The sequence below is a fragment of the Stegostoma tigrinum genome, chromosome 29, assembly GCF_030684315.1.
Source record: "Stegostoma tigrinum isolate sSteTig4 chromosome 29, sSteTig4.hap1, whole genome shotgun sequence".
Lineage (NCBI taxonomy): Eukaryota > Metazoa > Chordata > Chondrichthyes > Orectolobiformes > Stegostomatidae > Stegostoma > Stegostoma tigrinum.
In genome coordinates, this window is record NC_081382.1 from 36,629,543 (window position 1) to 36,652,215 (window position 22,673).

General features: G+C 46.3%; 1 protein-coding gene across 2 annotated transcripts in view; it reads right to left on the reverse strand.

Annotated features, from left to right (window-relative positions):
* The window catches only part of cercam (cerebral endothelial cell adhesion molecule), a 91,452-nt gene that overhangs the window by 34,041 nt on the left and 34,738 nt on the right, over positions 1–22,673 (reverse strand). For both annotated transcript variants that reach the window (XM_048559240.2, XM_059638295.1), the window contains exons 6-9: positions 20,042–20,246; positions 18,366–18,485; positions 6,346–6,422; positions 4,492–4,598 (exon numbers count right to left, since the gene is read on the reverse strand). In XM_048559240.2, the coding sequence (XP_048415197.1) occupies positions 4,492–4,598; positions 6,346–6,422; positions 18,366–18,485; positions 20,042–20,246 (509 nt within the window). The remainder of the gene's footprint in view (positions 1–4,491; positions 4,599–6,345; positions 6,423–18,365; positions 18,486–20,041; positions 20,247–22,673) is intronic.

The following is a 22,673-nucleotide window of genomic DNA, read 5'->3' on the forward strand; positions in this document are numbered from 1 at the left end:
TAGCTATCTTAAAGATACAATGCCTTTCTGAAATGTGTGTAATAATCCAACTGCAGTCCCTCTACAGTTACTGCCTAGGCTTGCAACTGGAGGACGGTCATTTTGCTGAGGTATGAACTGATTGGGGAGGGGAGTGACGAACATAAGAAACCGGAGCATGGACATACCATTCAGCCCCTTCAGCCTGCTCCATATGATCATGGCCAATGTTCTGCCTCAAGTGCACTTTCCCAGTTGCTCCCTATATCTCTAATTCACTGACAGACCAAAAATCGATCCATCACAGCCTTTGATCTATTCAATGATGAACAGTCCACAAACCAAAGCCAAAATACATAGTTTTAATTGAGAAGAATTTGAAGTGTACCCTTGATGGTCAAGGAGGCCTCCAACAATGTCAACCGGAAAGACAGTCTATGCTTTTCACTGGCTGATGAAACTCAATGAACAACAGAGTACAGGAAGACAAGACTCACAGTGACCCTGGGGGGGAAACTCACTCTTCTTTTTTTAAACTCACAATTAGGATGGGCAATAATAAGAACGCAAGAACTGGGAGCAGGAGTAGGCCATCCAGCCCCTCGAGCCTGCCCCGCCATTTAATAAGATCATGGCTGATCTTTTTGAGACTTGGCTCCACTTACCCGCCCACTCACCATAACCCTTAATTCTTTTACTGTTCAAAAATTTATCTAGCCTTGCCTTAAAACACATTCAGCGAGGTAGTTTCAGCCACTTCACTGGGCAGGGAATTCCACAGATTCACAGTTCCTCCTGACTTCATAAGACCATAAGACATAGGAGTGGAAGTAAGGCCATTCGGCCCATCGAGTCCCTTCCACCATTTAATCATGGCTGATGGGCATTTCAACTCCACTTACCCGCACTCTCCCAGAAGCCCTAAATTCCTTGCGAGATCAAGGATTTATCAATCTCAGTCCTACATCTGCTTCCCTTTATTTTGAGGCTATGCCCCCTACTCCTAGTTTCACCTGCTAGTGGAAACAACCTCCCTGCCTCCACCTTATCTATTCCCTTCATTATCTTATATGTTTCTATACGATCTCCCCTCAAGGGGAGATGGCCCTATAAGTGATACCCATCCCATGAACACAAAAAAAAACTGAACTGTCATTAGGGGCATTACAACTGAACTCAATGGTCCCTGGGCTAGAAAGAGATAATAATCGGTGAAGAGTTATGTTTCCAATTATCCGGCAATGACTGAGTATTGCACGTGTTCCTGAACCCTGTTAGGTCTGAATCTGGCAAGTTTGTGAAGCCCCCCCACAGTGGAAAGGCTTGCTAAGAAGCAGTCACTTTTGTGCCTGGCACTTTTATCAACATCACCCCTGCGTTCAATCTGTACCTCCAGCTGAGAAGGGGAGAAAACGGCCAAATCAAAATAATTTGAATTAAACTTCTTAGCTTCAACAAGAGAACTGAAATTTACTCTCTGCATTCATTATGCATTGTCTGTTTTCAATAATATCAAATAAATTAAACAAACATATACTTGTTGAACCGCACATGGGAAGAAAATTCAGCCGGCTTCTTTTAAATCCCCATTTGGTTCATTCTTCACTTGGCAACTTGCCTGAAGTGGATTTCATTTTTTAAAAAAAGTGTAGCCACGTTTTATCAATTAGCTGCAGATTTCATTCATTACCATCCTCACTGTGGGCACACTGGGGTCATAGATACATTCATCCCATTCCAATCCATTGGTTTTATATTTTATTCGGGCACTTGCTTAAGGACTGAGAGGATTAAAAGGGTTAATGCTGGGCAGGGTGTAGGGTCATCATGTGGGAGATTCACGAAAGAGATAAAAACAGAGAATGCTGGAGAAATGCAGCAGGTCTGGCAGTATCTGTATCGAGAGAAGCAGAGTTAATATCTCTCATCCAATAGGACTCTTCCTAGAAACTTCTTCACCAAAGAGTGGTGAACCTGTGAAATTCTCTGTCATTGAAAGCAATTGAGGCCAAAACATTAATGTTTTCAAGAAGGTCTTAGAACTCTTAGGACGAAAAGGATTAAAAGGGTATGGGGAAAATGCGGGAACAGGGAACTGAGTTGGACGATCAGTCATGAGCATACTGAATGGGGGAGCAGGCTCAAAGGGCTGAATGGCCCACTCCTGCTCCAATTTTCTATGTTTAACTGTATAGGGAAGAGAGTTACTTTACTGCAACTTTTAACCAGAAAGAGCATCTCCTCTCAAAGTTCTGCTTTTCTTCATGTGCCCTTTGTACACACCATTACTCTAAGTGGAAAAGGTTTTAAAAATCCGAAGTGCCCAAGCCTATGCACACTGAGTCGCAAAAGCAGAAACTACCCTTGAAGTTTTCAATCTCTCAAAAGTAGAGGAGGGGGTCATTTAGTTCAAATGGCTAGAGTGTGCATCAGAGTGACACCTACAGCACCGGGAGTTTCAGGGCCTGCAGCTACACACTACCTTTATTGTTAAAAGAGATCATAGCAGTTCACTGCAAATAATCCCCAAGCATCTACCTTCCAGCACACAACCTAGGAAGGTGAGTCTTTGAGCTACTAGGGCCTAAATAATGACCTAACAGAGGTTTACAAACTCAGCCAAGTCCAAAAAAAAATCAAACCTCGCTCCGTGAGGGCCTGCATTAATCAATCACACATGAAGGAACTTGCATCTGCAGTTTGGACCCAAGTTTAACTCTATGCAGGTGAGGAATTTAAAATTAAGCTTGTTATTAGCTGGATATGAGATTGCTCGCTGAGCTAGAAGATTCATTTTCAGACATTTCATCACCATTCTAGGTAACATCATCAGTGAGCCTCCGACGAAGCACTGGTGTTATGTCACGCTTTCAATTTATCTGGTTAGGTTTCCTTGGGTTGGTGATGTCATTTCCTGCATTGGTGATGTCATTTCCTGTTCTTTTTCTCAGGGGATGGTAGATGGGCTCCAAATCAATGTGTTTGTTGATGGAGTTCCGGTTGGAATGCCATGCTTCTAGGAATTCTCGTGTGTGTCTCTGTTTGGCTTGTCCTAGGATGGATGTGTTGTCCCAATCAAAGTGGTGTCCTTCCTCATCTGTATGTAAGGATACAAGTGATAGTGGGTCTTGTCGTTTTGTGGCTAGTTGATGTTCATGTATCCTGGTGGCTAGCTTTCTGCCTGTTTGTCCAAATTAGTGTTTGTCACAGTTCTTGCAAGGTATTTTGTAGATGATGTTTGTTTTATTTGTTGTCTGTATAGAGTCTTTTAAGTTCATTAGCTGCTGTTTTAGTGTGTTGGTGGGTTTGTGGGCTACCCCACTGTGACCAACACTACTTTGGACAAACTGGCAGAAAGCCAGCCACCAGAATACATGAACATCAACTAGCCACAAAACGACATGACCCACTATCACTCGTATCCTTACATACAGATGAGGAAGGACACGACTTTGATTGGGACAACACATCTATCCTGCGACAAGCCAAACAGAGAGACGCACAAGAATTCCTAGAAGCATGGCATTCCAACCGGAACTCTATCAACAAACACATTGATTTGGAGCCCATCTACCATCCCCTGAGAAAAAGAACAGGAAATGACATCACCAATGCAGGAAATGACATCACCAACCCAAGGAAACCTAACCAGATAAATAGAAAGCGGGACATAACACCAGCGCTTCGTCGGAGGCTCACTGATGATGTTACCTAGAATGGTGACGAAAAGTCTGAAAATGAACCCTCCAGCTCAGCGAGCAATCTCACATCCAGAACCTCAACCTGAGCTACAAATCTTCTCAAAACTCACTAGCATGTTTTAGCCTGTGATTTACATCTGTGCAGCAACTGTTGAAAAGTGGGGAAATGCAGCTCACAGGAAGATCCCATAAAACAGCAGTGAGGTAAGTGAGTACCAAGCTTCTTTTTTGGTGGTATAAGTTCAGGGGAAACGTTAGATAGGGTGCTGAAAACTCCCTGCTAGTCTGTGAATAATGTTCTATGATTTAAATCTTCCTTTGAATTCCCCACAGCATGCAGATTAGGGCCTTGGAATATAGCCCTTCTCTCTACACTCATCGGGCATCATTGGCAAGGCTCACATTTGTTGCTCATCTCAAGTTGCCTTTGAACTGATTGGCTCTCTAGCCCATTTCAGAAGGTAGTGAAGAGTCAGGTGCTATGGGTCTAGAGTCACATGTAAGCTGGACCAGGTAAGGATAGCTGATTTCTTTCTCTAAAGGACATAAATGAAAAGATGGATTCTGATGGTGATCAATGCATGGTCACCGTTGGGTTGGCTTTTATCTCCAAATTTTACTAAAAACAAATGTCACTGAGCTCAGTATTGGGATTTGAGCCTATCCCACAGAACATGAGCTTGGACTCTAAATTACTAGGCCACTGACATTTCACTGTTTCCTTCATATAATCTACTTGTACACTGTCTATTGATTTGCTAAGTTAATAATCAGTACTCTATTTCCCCCCATCTCTTCTGAGCGAACTGACCTTCCATCTACAGCATCCATTATTTTGCAATCAATCTCCTGCTCATACAACGCCTGAAGCATCCTCTTCCGTCTGTCTGGCCGTCGTTTGAGGTTAATGAGAAAAACCTGCAATAAAACGAAACAAAATTATGAACTTTCTTAGTGTATGGCGCTGGCTAAAACCTTACAAAGCTATAGCCCCACATGCCCAATTTTTAAGAGGCAGCAGGAACTGCTGATGCTGGAGAATCTGAGATAGCTAGATGTAGAGTTGGAGGAACACAGCAGGCCAGGCAGCATCAGAGGAGCAGGAAGGCTGGCGTTTCGGGCCTAGACCCTTCTTCAGACATGGGGGAGGGGAAGGAGGTTCTGAAATAAATAGGGAGAGAGGGGGAGGTGGACAGAAGGTGGATCAAGGATCTTATCTTCTATCTTCTCCTCTACCCATCTTCTGTCCGCCTCCCCCATCTCCCTATTTATTTCAGAGCCTCCTTCCCCCCCCGCCATTTCTGAAGAAGGGTCTAGGCCCGAAACGTCAGCGTTCCTGCTCCTCTGATGCTGCGTTCCTCCAGCTCTGCACCTTATTTGTCCAGTTTTTAAGACCAATTTCCACAAAGGAAAACTGAGATTTTCTACATCATACCTCTAAATGGTGGGTGAGAGGCAGTTGCAATGTGAACAACAATTTCAAATTTAAATTGTAAACGGGTGGCAGGAAGGGTCGACCGAAAAGGCCGAGGGAGAGGAAGAAGATAATCAGAAAGAATTGCACAGCCAATGCATTGAAATCATCTGAATTATACTTTCAGGTTACTATACAATAATTGTATTTCTCTAACATATTACTGCAATGTTAATGATTGTTTCAGCAGACACTAAATCAATTAGTTGAGGGGGAAATGATTTATGAGCACTAGGTCCTTAAGAGCAGAACAAATAAGAACATGAGTAGGCACTTCTGCCACGGTTAGCCCATACTTGTAAAGCACACTCTCTGGTGTAGCACCCTCCATGCCTGAACGTTGCCAATCCAGGCTCAAACAATGCCATGAAATCACAGAGTGGGCAAAGCGAAGAGGCTACATTCCAAAAACTCTCACTATCAGCACCATTAAGCGTTTCACTCCTAACCACTGCAACTAACCGGTTTGAAATCTATGGGAACACAAAGGCTACAACAAGGCAACAGGACATGTAACCTAATCAGTCAATGCTTGTCAAACAGCCTTCATAGCCACTACATGAGAAACACTGCACTCACACGCTGTCTTCATGTTCCGAAGCAGCCTCACTAAGGGAGGACTGACATGGAGCAGTAAGATGGTAAGAATAATCAAGGAATTGACAAAATGCACACCCAAAGAGTGTTTCTAAGAAGAGTTTTTTGACAGCAGGTCGGGAGGCAGCGAGAGAGAGGTTAAGAATGAGATTCTTCATGAATACAACAATGGTGAGCATGAGGAGGAAGAACTTTTGAATGCATAAGGGAATCAAGAGTTGGCAATGGCAGCTGATACCAGGAGACCATTGTGGAAGTGCTGTCTACGAAAACAACAGAAAGATCTAGGGTTGAGGCCAAATCATTCCAAATCCACCAACCTAGGGAAGAAACACGAGAGAGGAGAACAATGGGCAGGGTAAGCAGGTAATTGAAATAAACGCAAAAAAACAGCAGATGCCAGAAATGTAAAGCAAAAAAGTCTAGAGAAGAAATTGTTCCGAAGAAGTCACATTAGACTTGAATCATTAACTTCATTTCCCTCCACCAATGCTACCACACCTGCTGAGTTTCTCCACCATTTTCTGTTTGTTTAAGCAGGCTGCTTCTAACACCAGACATGGAGAGATCCCACCATCTCTGGATGGTACTTACCTCATCAAATATCATTTTATCTGGATACTTAGGTGGGAGATGGGTGAATCGCGATGGATACATTGGAGGTCCATCAACTGCAAGAGGAAAAAGAAAAGATCTGGCTGTTGTAAATCTCATAGCAATGTCAACAAATTAAAGTGCCTTTGCAAAGTAAATGAATAAACTGAATTCAGATAAGTACTACTGGGTAATAGCAAATGTTTTGAATATTGATATTTTTAAACATTACTTTCTCCTAAGTGGTGGGCATTTGCTCAACTTGGATATATAGGGATTGATTCTAACAGGTCCCTATGAAGACAAAACAGGGATTTGTGTGAGTCAATGGGAAGTTTAAAACACAGAAATTGATATTAAAAAGAAACAAAGTCAAGCTTTTTTTTAGATTTGCATTCGCCGGGACTGGGCTGCGTGAAACTAAGCATAGAAAGGGAACAACAATTTATACAGCATGGAAAGGGGAGACTGATTGGTTGGACTACGTTGGCATTCAAGATACAGCGGAAACTGTTAACTGTCAATCTTAGCTGATTAAACGTAGACCAAGTAGATAAATTTTCTGAACGGTCAGGGCATTGTCACAGATATTGCAGCAGGGACTGGCTGTCTTTGCAGAAGTGCAATGTAGGCAAAACGCTGCTTACCTACAAAAACAGGGCCCTGTGTGTGAATATATACTTATGGAAGATTTACTTTGACTTTCCCACATATACAAAATACACCATTATCTACCAAATGGAAACTGTGTATCAAACTCCTACTGGTTGCTTTGAGTAATGTGCATTAATTACTGTAGAATATGGTCAAGTTTACGCACTGATACATTATAATACTCATTAGAAGCGGCACACAATGATCACATCCACTAATATCTATTGAGTGATTTTTATTTATACTTTTGAAATATAAATATATTACCTTAGATTCAACAATATAACTAACATTGGAAATTGTTTCCTTGCATTGCGAATAAGGAGATAAAGTACATTACTTAGTAAGCTAATGCAATTGTTAAATTCCCATCTTCTGATCCAAAGCAGTCATATCAGACTTGAAATGTCGACACTGTTTCTCTCTCCATGGATGCTGCCAGACCTGCTGAGTTTCTCCAACATTCTCTGTTTTTACTTCAGATCTCCAGCATCTGCAGTACTTTGCTTTTACGTGTCTGCTGACTGTTGTAGCTCGCTTACTTTTTTGTATGTGTGGAGTGGGTGCATATTGTTTCTAGATTAGTCAAACATGTACCACCCCACACCCAAGAGAAGCTGATCAACATCTAAACATGAGACCTGCTCTGATAGAATTGTCTTCCACATCTCTCCATTGAAGAGTTTGTGATTCCTTGCCAAAAGAACCTCACTCGTTTGGATTATCGCTCTGAGTTCCACATTACGTGAAGGGCACAGCTATTGACACTGGGTAAGATTTAGGCCAGGATCTCGCTTCTCAGTTGCTACATATCTCAACAGGCCAACTGATCGAATGAAGCCTGACTGTAAAGCAAGGAGAGCCCTTTGCCCTCATATGAACAGTGCTGAGACAATTTTCTGATAGAGGTGGCTTACTAACACACATTCCAACTGTTGCTCTTAATCAGGTCAGTGAAGCTCATCTCCAGTGACTCTAACTAATGTGCCTTTTAAGTGGCATATCAGGAGGTGTCAGAGATCTGGTTCACCTTTGCTGAAGGAAGTAGTGAGTTGCTCAGGAGAAATAACAAGGGAGAAATGATTAGATACAAGTTCCCTTTGGGAGGAGCTGGGCTGTCAGGAAGAGGCTGGGACGATTTTCCCACCCTGTGTGCGTTTTTTTTTCCAGGTGTGTTTCAGGGCAGTGAGCTTCAGCATTGTCTTCACCATCTTCGTCCAGACACCATTTGTCTTCATCGCCTGTACAGCAACAGTCACTGGCTAACAACCAAGCTCTCAGCATCCTCACTAAACCAGGGTCACTGAGCCTGATGTATTACCTATATGTAAAACCATAACAAAAAGGAACAGGAGTAGGCCATTCAGCCCCTCAAGCCGGTTCCACCATTCAATACGACCATGGATGATCCGACATTCCTCTCGACCACTTTCCTGCCCTTTTGCCCTTCATTCCTCAACTGCTCAATAGCCTTCTATTTCAGTCTTCAATATACACAAGGACCCTGCCCCCACAGCTCTCTGTGGCAAGGAGTTCCAAAGACTCACCACTCTCTGAAAGAAGAAATTTCTCCTCATCTCAGTCTTAAACTGGCACTCCTTAATTCCGAGACGATTGCACAAGATATCAGACAACGGGGAAAACCACCGAGAGATCCAACCAATCCCCAACTCACTGTGCAAGCGAGGTTGTAGACACGCTCGGCGAGCCGGTGGGTTTGGGTGCAAACGTTTTGTCACCCCGCGAGGTGACATTGTTAACGCGCCTTCGGTGAAGCATCGGTGTTTCTGTCCTGCTTCTTATTTATATGCCTCAGTTTGTTGGGGTGTTGGGTACCATTCCAGTTCTGTTTCTCATTGAATTAGACCCTTTGTACAAACCAACGTGTTTGTTGATGGAATTCTGGTTGGAATGCCAGGCCTCCAGGAACAGAGACATGCCAGGGAATTCCTGGAGGTCTGATATTCCAGCCGGAACTCCATCAACAAACACATTGAATTGGAGCCTGTGTACAAATCACTGAGAAAGAAAAACGGAAATAGTACCAAACGCTGCAGCAAACTGAGGCATGTAAATAACAAGCAGGACAGAAACACCGACGCTTCACCAGTGGTGAGCTGACAATGTTACCTAGCAGGGTGACAAAACGTTTGCAACCAAATCCCACACCCCCCCACCCTGGCTCGGCGACCATGTCTACAACCTCCTCCACAACCCAAGCTACAAATCTCCTCGATCACTGTGTAAACACTCAGCTGCAATCAGGAAACCTGCCAATACACAATCAATATGAAATGCTACAATCATGAGCGTATCTAGTCATAAGTTGTTACTGCAAGAATCTTCTTTGCCTGAAAACACTCAAACTATGGACAGGAGGGTCTTTGGTTTGAAATTAGAACAGGAAATGCTTAACAATTTCTGCAGGTTTGGCAGCATCTATTGAGACAGAAACAGAGTTAACGTTTTGAATCCAGTGACTCCTCTCCAAAACTGACCAAAGTTCCGAAGAGAGTCATTCTGGATTGGAAAGGTTAACATTTTTCTCTGTCTACAGATGCTGCCAGACCTGAGTTTCTCTAGCACGCTGTGTTCATTTCAGATTCACAGTACTTCACTGCTCTTTAGTTTGGAGTTGGTTGTCTTACAGGGAGAGGGGGAGAGAGAGAGAGAGATCTGTCTTTGCCCAGGAAACAGAAACTCAACCAAAACAGCCCATCAATGACAGGTTACAATGCAGTGTAGAGGAAGACTAACCATCTCACTCTGCTTGACTTCCACCTAAGTAATTCTCTTCTTCCCCTGAAGGTGATGACTCAGGCTTAGGTCTGTCACTCCTCTGGTACCTCGTACTTTATTACATTGAGATAGAGTGCTCAAAAGCCATTCCATGGGGAGGGGAACATTTTAACCCAGTGGGGTCCTTGTAACATCTCATTCCCCAGCTGACGCACTGAACAATCAGGTGAACGTACAGTGGATGTTCCTCCTCCAGAGACAAGTCTCGTGGCAGCAGCCCGTGGCTGAGATAAACTCATTCGGTTCAGACAATGCTTGAACCTGAGGAAGGAGCCTGTCAGTTTTCCATCTGTTGCATTTATCAGTCCAGGGTTTCACTTTAATGAGCAGAAAAATGATAGGCTGCTACAGCAATTTGTTACACAAGGATCTGTTTGCTGACACCATTCACACAATATGCACACAATATCAAGGCAATTATTGAACGTTAAAAGTAAAAAGGTACTGTGTTAGACCCATATTTATATCACCCCTGCAAAATACTATAACCACAATTGACTCTTGTTTATTAAAAGTGTATATTTAATTGCCGTTCATGACTAATATACTGCCAATTATTGCTGACTGTGTTAAATGTAATTAAATGTTTAATGGATTTTTAAAATTTAAATGAGGTTGTACTTTCTTTTCCATTTTATTTCTGTGATTTGATACACTGTTTTATTAAAATAGTATAATTACATTGTATTTGTCAATATTTGTAACCTGCTTTTATCAGATGCATTCGCTTCGGTGCCAGCAAGTGCAGTCTTAAAACAGTCAGTAAAAGAAGCAAAAGTGACATGAGGCAAAGCTCTTCCGCATTCAGAGTGCTTCAGGTATGGAATTCAGTGCCTGAAAGTTCAATCAAGGTACTTAAGAAGGATTTGGATTGTTCTCTGGAAAGGAACAATGTGCAGGGTATTAGAGAGGAGGTGGGCGAATGACACCAAGCCAATTGTTCATTTGGAAAGCCAGCACAGACGATGGGCTGAATAGCCTCCTTCTGCACTGTAACAATTCTGTGATTCTCTGATGTTAATTAAAGTTTTCTACACTGCTTCAAACACCTTTACACATTTCTTCTCAAAGAAAGCAGAAACAGCCTTCTCTCGATCCCAGCACCATACCAGCAGCAGCAGGGACAGCAAGTGGCTACTTTGCAACTGACACTACCATCCAGGGAGGGAGTGAAGGTGACAAGTGAGGGAGCAGCAGGGAACTCCTCTCTCTTCTCTCTTTCTCTCTCTCTCTCTCTCTCTCTTCCCCCACCCACCTGGTCTTGCTATGGTGAAACAACAGGCTCTGCAGCAACACAACTGAGACTCACAGGCTGCTCCTCATGATCCCATGAACCAATTTTCCTGGCAACTGTTGTACAAATAAACAGCTCTGGTTCATCTGTGCACTTCAAGAAAGCTTCACGCGATGCACATCATGATGGTAATCCATTGCTGACTTAAAAGATTAAACATTATAAAATATCAACAGGGTAGGTCAAAAAGAGTATTGATTCCAACACAATACGACAGTTCCAACAGATACTGGAGTTCTCAACTCCACTGTACCCTGACCCACGCTACCCTCAAACTCCACTGTACCCTGACCCACGCTACCCTCAAACTCCACTGTACCCTGACCCACGCTACCCTCAAACTCCACTGTACCCTGGCCCACGCTACCCTCAAACTCCACTGTACCCTGACCCACGCTACCCTCAAACTCCACTGTACCCTGACCCACGCTACCCTCAAACTCCACTGTACCCTGACCCACGCTACCCTCAAACTCCACTGTACCCTGACCCACGCTACCCTCAAACTCCACTGTACCCTGACCCATGCTACCCTCAAACTCCCCTGTACCCTGACCCATGCTACCCTCAAACTACACCGTACCCTGACCCACACTACCCTCAAACTGCATTGAGCTCTGGATTAATCTACTTCCAAAGGTTCTCTACTAAAGCAGTCTCAGACTTTAGACAATGTTCCATTTTCTTTCACTGCAGCAAATGGATCTAGTTTACAGATTTGAAACTTCTCTAAGGTGGTGACGGAGATACACAATCTGGGCTTATTTATTGTTTGTTTCATGAAATCCAGTGCCATAGACCCCATTATAAAATAACACTTCAAAAGGTTTGTAATGAAATAAAAGTAATAAATTCTGAAAAAATTTGAAGGACGTGACATGAATGTTTACAGAACACAATTCTGAGGAATGTTCACCGCACACAGTACGTTAACTCTGATTTTTTTCTTCACAAATGCTGCCAGGCCTGCTGGGCTTTTCCAACAACTCCTGTTTTTATTCTTTACAGAACACTGGCTTGGCCTCAACTGGTAGGCCACACCTGAGGAGGAATGTGAGGACCTTCAGAGAGGATGTTGAGGTTTACCAGAACAGTTTTGAGGATGAGAGGCTTTGGTTACATGGTACAATTCAGGAGGCTGGGTCTGTTCTACTTAGAGAAGGCAGAGGGGAGATTTAATTGATTGAGCTTTACAAGTTCTGAATGGGTCTAGACACAGTAAAACAGTGAGAAACTTTCCCACTGTCAGAATGGTCAAGAGCCAGACGGAAAAGATTTAAAATGCTTGGCAAAAGAGCCAGAAGGCATATGTTAAAAAAACTTCGGTTATATAGTGAGTTTGAGGATCTGGAATGCACTTATTATGAGGTATAGGCAGGTTCAATTGTATCACAGCTTTTGTGCTCCTCTGGTGCTGCTTGGCCTGCTGTGTTCATCCAGCTCCACACCTTGTTATCTAGGCAGGTTCAGTTGTGTCTTTTGAGGGGAAATGGAATAATTGGATAAACAGAAAAGTTTTACCGAGCTAAAAGGTAAAGGTGGTCGGGGGTGTGGTGGTGGTATGGGGAAGTATGACCAGCTGAGTTGCCCTTGCAGAGTGCCAGCATTGACACATTGAGGTAAATACTCTCATCCTAAGCTGTAACAGTTCTCTAAGTCAATCAGGATGTTGCAGGTTACAGAGGGACATAGATAAGCTGCAGAGATGGGCTGAGAGGTGGCAAATGGAGTTGAATGCAGACAACTGTGAGGTGATTTACTTTGGAAGGAGTAACAGGAATACAGAGTACTGGGCTAATGGTAAGATTCTTGGTAGTGTGGATGAGCAGACAGATCTCGTGTCCATGTGCATAGATCCCTGAAAGTTGCCACCCAGGTTGATAGGATTGTTAAGAAGGCGTACAGTGTGTTCGGTTTTGTTGGTAGAGGAATTGAGTTTCGGAGCCACGAGGTCATGTTGCAGCTGTACAAAACTCTGGTGCGGCCGCACTTGGAGTATTGTGTACAGTTCTGGTCGCCGCATTATGGGAAGGATGTGGAAGCTTTGGAAAGGGTGCAGAGGAGATTTACCAGGATGTTGCCTGGTATGGAGGGAAGGTCTTACGAGGAAAGGCTGAGGGACTTGAGGCTGTTTTCGTTAGAGAGAAGGTTAACAGGTGACCTAATAGAGACATCCGGTGGACAGTGAGAGCCTTTTTCCTAGGATGGTGATGGCTAGCACGCGGGGACATAGCTTTAAATTGAGGGGTGATAGATATCGGACAGATGTCAGAGGTAGGTTCTTTACTCAGAGAGTAGTAAGGGCGTGGAATACCCTGCCTGCAACAGTAGTAGACTCTCCAAGTTAAGGGCATTTAAATAGTCATTGGATAAACATATGGATAATAATGGAATAGTGTCGGTTAGAAGGGCTTCAGTTCGGTTTCACAGGTAGCGCAACATTGAAGGCCGAAGGGCCTATACTGCGCTGTAATGTTCTATGTTCTAAATGATGAAAACATGAACATGTCATCGGAGGCTCCTGAATCTTTACCCTGCCTCTTTCAATTCAGACTCACTGCTCAGCCTTGCCCTGTTTTTCCAACATTCCCTGGTTTCACTCCCATCTCCCGATACAACAGCTTTGCCTGTTGGCTCCGAAAAGGGAAACTGAGCTTGAAGCTTAATTTTAAGCATTGAAAACCAAGCTAAAACATATTAATAGTGACATTAACAGACACATTAACACTCAGGTTTACACTTGTGACCAAAAGGCTTTAAAGCGATTGGCAAGAAACTCTGGAGAAGCAGATGTTTTGTACATTAACATGACATCACGACTGAGCAGAAAATCACAGGCAATCTCCGAAAAGGATGGCATCGCGGAGAAGCTCCTCAACAAAATGACGGCCCCCCGCACCCTTGACAAGTGATGTTGAAATACAGAACATCTCAATGAAAGCAGTTATTGGCCAGTCTATCTTCCTTTAGAAGACCAGAAGATGCTGGAGCAGAAATAGGCCATTCAGCCCACTCAGTCTGCTCCACCAATGAGGTCATGATCGGATAATTCCCAACTTCATTTTTCTGCCTGTTGCCTATAACCCTGGATTCCCTTACCAACTAAAAATTTGTCTATCTTGGCCTTGAACCTACGTAATGACCCAGCTTCGAAAGCTTTCTGCAGTAAAGTGTTCCACAGAATTCCCCTCTGAGAGAAGAAATTCATCCTCATTATTGTAACTTACAGAAACTTTTGTTCAGATGGATAAGCTTTTCAAAAATGGAGAAAGCAAGCTTGTATGAAAATCAAGAGGATTTTGGGCGACTGACATTTAAACATGGTAATATTTAAGTCTGTTGCACCCTGCAATTTTTTTATTTAATCCTGAAGAAATTCTTGAGTGTCACTTAATGCAGTGAGTCTCCAATTGCACAAAATCACTGAGATAATAAAGTTTCCATTGCTCTTGTTTTGTTTATATCTGCTTCTGATCACAATCCAAATAGTCGTGGTGCCTGTTAAATTGATGCTTGTAAACCTAGCTGTTTCCACAAGATTAACTTGTTACTTGAGAAAAGCATGAGAAAACCTTGGCAGATAGGATCAAGGAAAATTCCAAGGCTTTTTACACGTACATGAAGAATAAGAGAATGACCAGAGAAAGGGTAGGGCCAAGGAGGATTGTAAAGGGAATTTGTGCACAGGGCCTAAAGAGATAGGAGAGGTCCTTAATGAATACTTCTCTTCGGTATTCACAACTGAGAGGGACCTAGTTGTAGGGGAGGACAGTGTGAAACAGACAGGTAGGCTAGAGAAGGTCGATGTTGGTAAGGAAGATGTGTTAGGAATTTTGAGGGAGTCGAAGATAGATAAGTCCCCCGGCCTGATGGGATTTATCCAAGGATTCTATGGGAAGCGAGTGAAGAGATCACAGGGCCTTTGGCGATGATCTTTTCATCCTCACTGTCCACAGGCATAGAGCTGGAAGATTGGAGAGAGGCAAACGTCATTCCCTAGTTCAAAAAGGGGAATAGGGATAACCCTGGGAATTACAGGCCAGTTAGTCTTACATCAGTGGTGGGCAAATTACTGGAAAGGGCTCTGAGAGATAGGATTTATGATACTTGGAAAGGCATAGTTTGATTTGTGATAGTCAGCATGGACTTGTGAGGAATAAATCATGCTTCACAAACTGTATTGAATTACTTGAAGAGGTGACCAAACACATGGATGAAGGTAGAGCAGTGGATGTGGTATGCATGGATTTAAGTAAGGTGTTTGATAAGGTTCTCCATGGTAGGCTCATGCAGAAGGTAAGGAGGCATGGGATAGGGGGGATTGTGGCAGATTGGATTCAGAACTGGCTGACCTTAGAAGACAAAGGGTGGTAGTGGATGGAAAATATTCAACACGGTGCTAAGTTATGAGTGGTACCACAAGGATTTGTCCTGGGTCCTCTCCTATTTTGATTTTTGTAAATGATTTGGATGAAGGAGTGAAAGGATGGATTAGTAATTTCGCGGACAATCCGAAGGTGGGTCGCATTGTGGACGGTGCAGAGGGCTGTTCTAGGTTACAAAAGGACATTGATAGAATGCAGAGCTGGGCTGAGAAGTAGCAGATGGAGCTTAACCCTGAAAAATGTGAGGTGATTCATTTTGGAAGGACAAAATTGAAAGAATACATGGTTAACGGAAAGATTCCTGGTAGTGTGGAGGAGCAGACGGATCTTGGGGTTCATGTTCACAGTTCACAGAGTTGTTAAGAAGCCGTATGGTGTGTTAGCTTTCATTAATAGAGGGATTGAGTTCAAGAGCCATGAAGTTACGTTCCAGTTATACAAAAGCCTGGTTCGGCCACATGTGGAGTACTGTGTCCAGTTCTGGTCACCTCATTACAGGAAAGATGTGGAAGCATTGGAAAAGGAGCAGAGGAGATTTAGCAGGATGTCGCCTGAAATGGAGGGAAGGTCTTATGAAGAAAGATTGAGGGCGCTCGGGCTTTTCTTTTTAGAACGACAGAGGGTGAGAGGTGACTTCTTGATAGAGGTGTACAAAATGTAGAGAGGTATAGATAGAGTGGACAGCCAGAGACTTTTTCCGAGGGTGAAGGTAGCTATTACGTGGGGGCATAGTTTTAAAGTGAGTTAGATATAGGGGAGACGTCAGAGGGAGGTTCTTTAGTCAGAGAGTGGTCGAGGCATGGAATGCATTGCCGGAGCGGTTAGTGGAGTCGGCCTCATTAGGAGCATTTAAGCGGCTATTAGATAGGTGTATGGATGATAGTAATAAGGTAGGGGTGGAAGTTCAGGGTAAAAGTTTGGCACAACATTAAGGGAACATTGTGGGCCGAAGGGCCTGCACTGTGCTGTAGTGTTCTATGTTCTACCTGAAAACCTGGAGGACACCAGGAACATAGTGAGGAGATTTGAGGGGTTTGTTCATTCAATTCCAGAAAGAAACTGAGGAGTACAATGAATACCAGCCAGGGATGGCCATTACCATTGGTCTTTTTCTTTCCTCCTCTGCTAGCCATAAGCTCCCTCTTTGTATTGTTGTAACTTGCTAACTAAAGCTTGTAGGTCAATGGGCTTCAGACAAATTCACCAGAGCAAAAAGTCACCAAGACCTTATGTGGTCATGCTATTCAAGAAAAATATTCCCCTCAGGAGCACCAATTTCTACTACCTTCGCCCCTTGCTCTCTATTCAGTCACCTGTCTTCCTGTTGTTGCTCTTTGTTAAACAATTAATAGCTGAAGTTTTAATCTTTCCCCTATCAGCTCTGGCTCAGTTGGTGGCACAAACAAGGTTTCAGGTTCAGGTACCACTTCTGTGGTCAAAACATAAACTGAGAACTGTGGGAGAGGAGCACTCTGGGACAGCAGCACAGAGTCATTCAGATATACAGCACAGAAACAAACCCTTTGGTCCAATTTGCCTGAGCCAACCAGATATCCTAAATTAATCTAGTCCCATTTGCCAGCATCTGGCCCATACCCCTCTAAATCCTTCCTGTTCACATGCCCACCCAAATGCTTTTTAAATGCTGTAACACTACCAGCCCCCACCATATCCTCCGGCAGCTCATTGCATACAGGCATGACCCTCTGCATGGAAAATTTGCCCCTTAGGCCCCTTTTAAATCTTTCCCCTCCCACCTTAAACTGATGCCCTCTAGTTTTGGACTCAACAACCCTGGGGAAAAGACCTTGATGCTTCATCCTAACCACGCCCCTCATGATTTTATGAATCTCTGTAAGGTCACCCCTCAGCCTCCAATGCTTAAGGGAAAATAGCCCCAGCTTATTCAGCCACTCTCCATAGCACAAACTCTCCAACCCCTGGCAACATCCTTCTAAATCTTTTCTGAACCCTTTCAAGTTTCACCACATCCTTCTGATAGCAGGCAATTAAGGGATAGCAGCACTACTGGAAGTACTGTTTTAGTGGAATAGACTTGGGAACGTGGGACCAAAGCCCTCAGGTCTTTCCTCTCAGGTGGCCTCAAAACATCTGATTTCACTCAACAGAAACAAATACCTGGTCATTATCAGATTGCTGTGTGCGGGAATTTGCAGTGTACACATCTTAGCCGTGTGTCCTGCAGAAATACTTTAGTTCATATTTTGTAAGTTGTAGAGCAGTTTTGACACGGTCATGATTTGCACTCTGTAAACTCAGTTTTAGTAAAATAATAATTCTATATTCGACAGACCAATTTGTGAATGCTGGGGAAATAAAAATTTCCAGTGCTTAGACTTGCATGTTGTTCAAGAGGATAGTTTGCATCTGAATATCTGCACAGATACAGCCCTTTTCAATGAAAATAGCACTTCTGGATTAACTAATAAGGCAGTGACAGTTTTAAAAATACAAACCTTTCTTGAAATGTTGTAATGGTTTTATTTGGACTTGTTTATGATCTTCCCCCTATTTTCGGAGTATAAGAAAGTATGAAATGAGAAAAGACCATTCAGTCCAGTACTTACTGAAGCCCCTCCACAAGTTACTAGACCTCTCAGGGAGTTAACTGCTAGTAAAACTTGCAGTAAAGTGTTCATATCTCCCCTACTTTTGCAGGAAAATGAGAGTAACCTAGTGTTCTTGACTATGTCAATACCCTGACTAGTGACAGGGCAACACTTGCTACATCTCACACCAGGATACAAGGGCTTAATGCTGTTAGGTGCGTGGATGCTTGATCTTGTATCTTTTCCTTTGCCTACCACAACGGTTCCACTGCATTCCTGACTGGTCAGAAAATACTGCGCACTCAAGGCTGGGCTTACTCATGGCATCCAACATAAGATGCACGAAGTTCAGGCTGTCGTCCTCCAGAGTGCCCTCAGGTTTGGCAGGAAGGTTGATGAAACCATATCTCTCCTTGTTGCACACATACATCTGAACTTCTGCAAAAACAAACAGCAACAAGAGAGGTGATTACGACTTGGCTGGGCCTCTCAGACAACCCTTCCCTGCCGCCTGAGCCCCACCACCTCTTGTAGATTCTAGCCCACTCTTCCATCAGTCTTCGGTCTCTCCTGAAACCAGCCCCCACCCTTTATGTTCCCCGGGGTCCAGCATCTGGCCGTCTGATTAGCTGTGCTGTCGGTGGGAAAAATGTACAAATATTTTCTGTTGTTTTTGAACGGGACGTGAGCGCATTGCGGGCCCAGCATTACTTCACAGAATCCTATACGCATCGGGCCAGGAGGCCATTCAGCCCACTGTCTCTCCAAATAGGCTAGCATGCACTAGCTGGAAGTGTGGTGGAGACAAGTTCAGTTGATGCATTGAAGAGGGCACTGGGTGATTCTTTGGGCATAAATTACTCAAAAGGGCATTGGCAAGATGTATGGAACTGGTACTAGGTAATGATGCTCATTTGAAGAACCAGTGCAGGCACAATGGGCCGAATGTCTTCCGTCTGCACTGTAAGACAATGCTGTGATTTGCTCCTAAGTTCCTAACTCCCAGAGAGTCGAGCCACGTGATCCCACAGCCCCAACTGGCATTTATATAGCACCGCGCAGAAGTGTTATCAGAAAAGGATGGGCACCAAGTGAAAAATGGCCGAACATGTGACCAAAAGCTTGGTCAAAGAGTTAAAAGGTGGGTGATTAAAGTCTGGAATGCACTAACCTGAGTGGATGCTGCAAGCAGGTTCCATGGTAAACATCAATTCATTGGGATACAGAGTATTGGAGATGGGAGCAGTCACAGTGGGGTATGGTGATAGCAAAGAGCATCACCAAAGTGGGAGCAGGGGCAGGCTGGCGGCAAAGGACAGAAGAAATGAACAGAAGGGTAATCTTGCTTTCCTGGGCCTCAGGTATCACTGGCAGGGCCTTTTTATTACACTTTCCTGGTTGCTCCTGGAGAAGGTGGTGGTGAGCAGCCTATGTGCTGTAGGTATTTTTAATTGCAAAAGTTTATTTTTTCATTTGTGTATCCAGAAAATCAATAACTGGTATTCCTTACTGTTACAAAAACCAAAGTCGTTTCTCATTCTTGTAGGACACTGTTTACATACATTGAGACAACGAGAGGGTCTGATAACTGACCCTTATACTTTGGCAGAAAGACTTTTAAACAGTTTTTCCTATGTGCTGTGGATAGACGAACACAATGTCAACAGCTACAGGGGATCTGGGAATATACTTTAGGGAAAGCAATTCAGAAACAAACACAGAAATTTCTAGAGAAACCCAACAGATCTGGCAACCTCTGTGAAGACAGTAAGGAGAGTTAATGTTTCTTGTCCAGTGACCCGAAAAAGCATTCTGAATAAGTGTTACTCTGCTTTCTTTCTCTAGCAATTTAACACTGCTTTCTCTCTCCACAGATGCCGCCAGGCCTGCTGAGTTTTTCTTTTCTGACAGGCCTTTGAAATTTTTGTTGGTTAATTCAGAAGGAAAAACCGTTCGCGGGGCTGTCCATTGTGAGCACGCACGAAGCTGACTACCTGCAGCACGACATGAGAAAGCAAACACAACGATGTCGTCGAAGGCCCAGGAGAACTCCGGGTGTGGCGGGTAAAACGCCAGGTGTCGCGAGGCTTCCTTCTGCAGGTCCACCAGCACTGTCGAGTGCACCATCGGCACCGCGAAGCAGCCCAACCGCCGCCGCTGTCTCGTGAGGAAATACTCGGCCGTCCTGCGGTAATAACCCTCAAGGGAAACAAAAAAAATCAGAAAGTCAGCGCGAGGCCCCCAACTGTCGCCGGGGGCAGTGGACTAGTTGGGGGGGGGGGGGGGGGGGGCGGAGGAGTAGGAGGGTGAGGAGTGGACGGGAGGTGGGGGGGAAGAGACGGTAGAGGAGAAGATAGGGACAGATGGATGGTGGGTGGGTGGGGGGAGAGAGAGGGTCGGGGGGGGAGAGGAAGGGGTCGGGGGGGAAGAGGAAGGGGTCGGGGGGGGAAGAGGAAGGGGTCGGGGGGGGAAGAGGAAGGGGTCGGGGGGGGAGAGGAAGGGGTCGGGGGGGGAGAGGAAGGGGTCGGGGGGGGGAGAGGAAGGGGTCGGGGGGGGAGAGGAAGGGGTCGGGGGGGGGAGAGGAAGGGGTCGGGGGGGGAGAGGAAGGGGTCGGGGGGGGAGGGAGAGAGAGGGTCGGGGTGGAGGGAGAGAGAGAGTCGGGGGGGGAGGGAGAGAGAGAGAGGGTCGGGGGGGGAGGGAGAGGAAGGGGTCGGGGGGGGAGAGGAAGGGGTCGGGGGGGGAGAGGAAGGGGTCGGGGGGGGAGAGGAAGGGGTCGGGGGGGGAGAGGAAGGGGTCGGGGGGGAGAGGAAGGGGTCGGGGGGGGAGAGGAAGGGGTCGGGGGGGGGAGAGGAAGGGGTCGGGGGGGGAGAGGAAGGGGTCGGGGGGGGAGGGAGAGGGAGGGTCGGGGGGGGAGGGAGAGAGGGGGTCGGGGGGGGGAGGGAGAGAGAGGGTCGGGGGGGGAGGGAGAGAGAGGGTCGGGGGGGAGGGAGAGAGAGGGTCGGGGGGGAGGGAGAGAGAGGGTCGGGGGGGGAGGGAGAGAGAGGGTCGGGGGGGGAGGGAGAGAGAGGGTCGGGGGGGGAGGGAGAGAGAGGGTCGGGGGGGGAGGGAGAGAGAGGGTCGGGGGGGGAGGGAGAGAGAGGGTCGGGGGGGGAGGGAGAGAGAGGGTCGGGGGGGGAGGGAGAGAGAGGGTCGGGGGGGGGAGAGAGAGGGTCGGGGGGGGAGGGAGAGAGAGGGTCGGGGGGGGAGGGAGAGAGAGGGTCGGGGGGGGAGGGAGAGAGAGGGTCGGGGGGGGAGGGAAAGAGAGGGTCGGGGGGGGAGGGAGAGAGAGGGTCGGGGGGGAGGGAGAGAGAGGGTCGGGGGGGGGAGGGAGAGAGAGGGTCGGGGGGGGAGGGAGAGAGAGGGTCGGGGGGGGAGGGAGAGAGAGGGTCGGGGGGGAGGGAGAGAGAGGGTCGGGGGGGGAAGAGAGAGTCGGAGGGAGGGAGGTGGGGGGGTGGGAGGGAGGGAGGGAGGTGGGGGGGTGGGAGGAGGGGGGTGGGAGGAGGGGGGTGGGGGTACGGACAGATGGAGGGGGGAAACATGTGGGGCGGAGGTAGGGGAACAGAGGGGGTTGGGGGTGAGGGATGGAAGGTGGGAGTGTTGGGGGAACAGAGGGGGTTGGGGGTGCGATGGAGGGTGGGAGTGAGGGTGGAGGGAAGCAAGGTGGGTGGTGATGAAGGGGGTTGGGGGGGGGGGAAGGGACTGACTGATAGACGGGGAGGGAGGGAGGGAGGGAGGGATGGATGGACAGATGGACCAGGGGGATAGACGGAAGATGGGGGGAAGAGATGGGGAGGGAGGGATGGGGGAAGGAACGGATGGAGGGAGGGATGGGGGGGGATGGATGGAGGGAGGGATGGGGGGGGGAAGGATGGAGGGAGGGATGGGGGGGGAGGGATGGGGGGGGATGGATGGAGGGAGGGATGGGGCAAGGGATGGGGGAGGAGTGGGGGGAGGGATGGAGGAAGGGATTGAGGAAGGGATGGAGGGAAGGGATGGAGGGAAGGGATGGAGGGAAGGGATGGAGGGAAGGGATGGAGGGAAGGGATGGAGGGAAGGGATGGGGGGAAGGGATGGGGGGAAGGGATGGGGGGAAGGGAAGGATGGAGGGTGTGAGGGATGGAGGAAGTAGAGGAGAGAGGGAGTGGGGTGGAAGACGGAGGAAGAGGGAGGGAGCGGGGAGGAAGAGGGAGGGAGCGGGGAGGAAGAGGGAGAAGGTTTTAGGGAAGAGGAGGAAGAGGGAGAATGGGTGTTTAGGGAGGGATGGAAGGGAAAATGGCAAGGGAATGTAAAGTTAGGGAGATGGTGGGAGGGCGGGGATGGAAAGGGGTGGGGGGAAGGCAGATGAAGAAAGACAGAGAGCTACAGAGGGATATGGGAATAAAGGGTGGGGAGGACAGTGCGAAGTGAAGAGAAAGGAGTGGTTTTGTTTTAGTTTCTTCTTTTGGTTTTGGTATATCATGCTCCCAAATGACAGCAGAAGCTCAGAATGGAGCTCGAATGCTTCAAAGTCCAGAGAGCTCCAGATTGTTCTGGGTAAGGGATGTGGTGTGGATGGCCTATTGTTAACCCCATCAGTGTGAGAAAGTG